The 1786-nt window shown below is 41.2% G+C and overlaps 1 protein-coding gene across 1 annotated transcript; it reads left to right on the top strand.

The window, feature by feature from the left end:
• The first annotated feature begins 357 nt into the window (after window positions 1-357).
• Window positions 358-1491, top strand: gpr25 (G protein-coupled receptor 25). The gene has a single exon (XM_067388841.1). The coding sequence runs from the start codon at window positions 358-360 to the stop codon at window positions 1489-1491; it is 1134 nt and encodes a 377-aa protein (XP_067244942.1).
• The last annotated feature ends 295 nt before the right edge of the window (window positions 1492-1786 follow it).

The raw sequence follows: 1786 nt of genomic DNA, 5'->3' as shown, positions 1-1786 counted from the left end.
TCTTGCTTAGAGGAAGTAACTGCATGTGAGAAAACTGCTTTAACATTATATATACAATTATGTTAGATTCTCAGTCAGTTATTTTCAAAGAGTTTAAAAAGCAAATACACTGGTGATGACCCAATAAGCAGTAAATCAAGTCCCTCTAACTTTTTTTTATATTGACATGATACAGATAAAAACTTAAAATACCAGTGATTCACATTTCAGAACTGTATGTTTGTGAAAATGCACCTCTTAGTGATAAATTTAAACGTTTTAAAGGAAATAGAGAGAGAGAGCATGTTATTGCAGTTTGTGGTTTCTAAGCATGTGACGTGTTAGGTTTTCTCTGCTGTGCCCATCACTTGTGCACAGATGGCAAGCAGTACAGAGATGGCACTCACTGAAGTTGCAATGAGCTCCACAAGCAATTACGACGATCTTGATTTTCCATTGAACTCCACAGATGAATATGCTGACTACTACAGCCCAACCGATCTGATATCGCTGCCTATGTCCAAGGTCTACATTCCTGTGCTGTACTTCATCATGTTCTTCATTGGCTGCTTGGGGAACCTGTTTGTCATTGCGGTCATTGGCAAAAGGCGTCAGAAAAATGGACGTCTTGTGGACACCTTCGTGCTGAACTTGGCATTAGCCGACCTTGTGTTTGTTCTCACGTTGCCATTGTGGGCGCTTTCGGCACATTATGATGAGTGGCCCTTCGGTGAGATCTTGTGCAAGATCAGCAGCTTCATCATTGCGGTCAACCGCTTTTCCAACATTTTCTTCCTCACCTGCATGAGCGTGGACCGGTACTTGGCTGTCGTGCGTCTCATGGACTCTCAGTTTCTACGGAGCAGCAAGTGTGTGCATATCACCTGTAGCATGGTGTGGATAATTTCTTTCTTCCTTGGAATTCCATCATTGGTGTACCGTCGGTTGACAGACGATATGTTGTGTTCGGAGGATTCAAAATCCTCTTTTGTCCAAGGAATGAATCTCCTGACTATATTTCTAACCTTCCTGCTCCCCGTACTGATTCTAGGCCTCTGTTATGGTTCGATTTTGGTTAACCTGCGGCGTCACTGTCATATTGCCACAAACTCACGTGCAGAAGCCAGACGACGACATTCTCTCAAGATCGTGTTCGCCATAATTGCGGCTTTTCTGATCTCCTGGCTACCTTTCAATTTGTTCAAGACAATCCAGGTCATCTCGCTGATGAGCACAGGAGATCTTAGCAGGCACACAAGGTCGATCATACTTAGTGGACTCACGCTGTCCTGCTGCCTGGCATTTCTCAACAGTTGTGTAAATCCAGCCATCTACTTTTTTCTGGATCAGTATTTCAGGCGCAGAGCCTTGGTCATGTGTCTGGGCTGCCTGGGTCAAGGAGACGTACACCAGAACTACATCTCCTCTTCTTTCTCAAACGGAACTTCTGACACTTATTCTGGTAATACATCGACCCGCGGACGGCTTTTCTCACTTACTCAGAAGGAGTGAAATCTGCTTTTCACAGTGAAATGTTTTCACAATGCGCTCTTTCTTTATCAGTGAAACTACAAGTGAATCTGACATGTACTTAAAATCTGTAGTTAAGCATTTGCTAAAATATCAATTAATCATACTGAGCATTATTATACATTTTTATATTTAATTTCCTAAATTTAAAATGGATTATATATTGGTGAACATATTACTCAGTGTACAAGATTCATTAAAATAAATTCCTTTTAAATAAATTGCAAACAATGCATTTATGTAAACATTTTGACAGTTAGTGACAATTGTGCATGCT

This window comes from Chanodichthys erythropterus, chromosome 6 (assembly GCF_024489055.1).
Source record: "Chanodichthys erythropterus isolate Z2021 chromosome 6, ASM2448905v1, whole genome shotgun sequence".
Lineage (NCBI taxonomy): Eukaryota > Metazoa > Chordata > Actinopteri > Cypriniformes > Xenocyprididae > Chanodichthys > Chanodichthys erythropterus.
The sequence above is the reverse complement of the archived record's forward strand: the minus strand, read 5'-3'. Positions and strand labels throughout refer to the sequence as shown.

What these genes read in the sequence shown, in the direction of transcription:
- gpr25 (XM_067388841.1), top strand. Translation starts at nt 358, where the DNA reads ATGGCAAGCAGTACAGAGATGGCACTCACTGAAGTTGCAATGAGCTCC.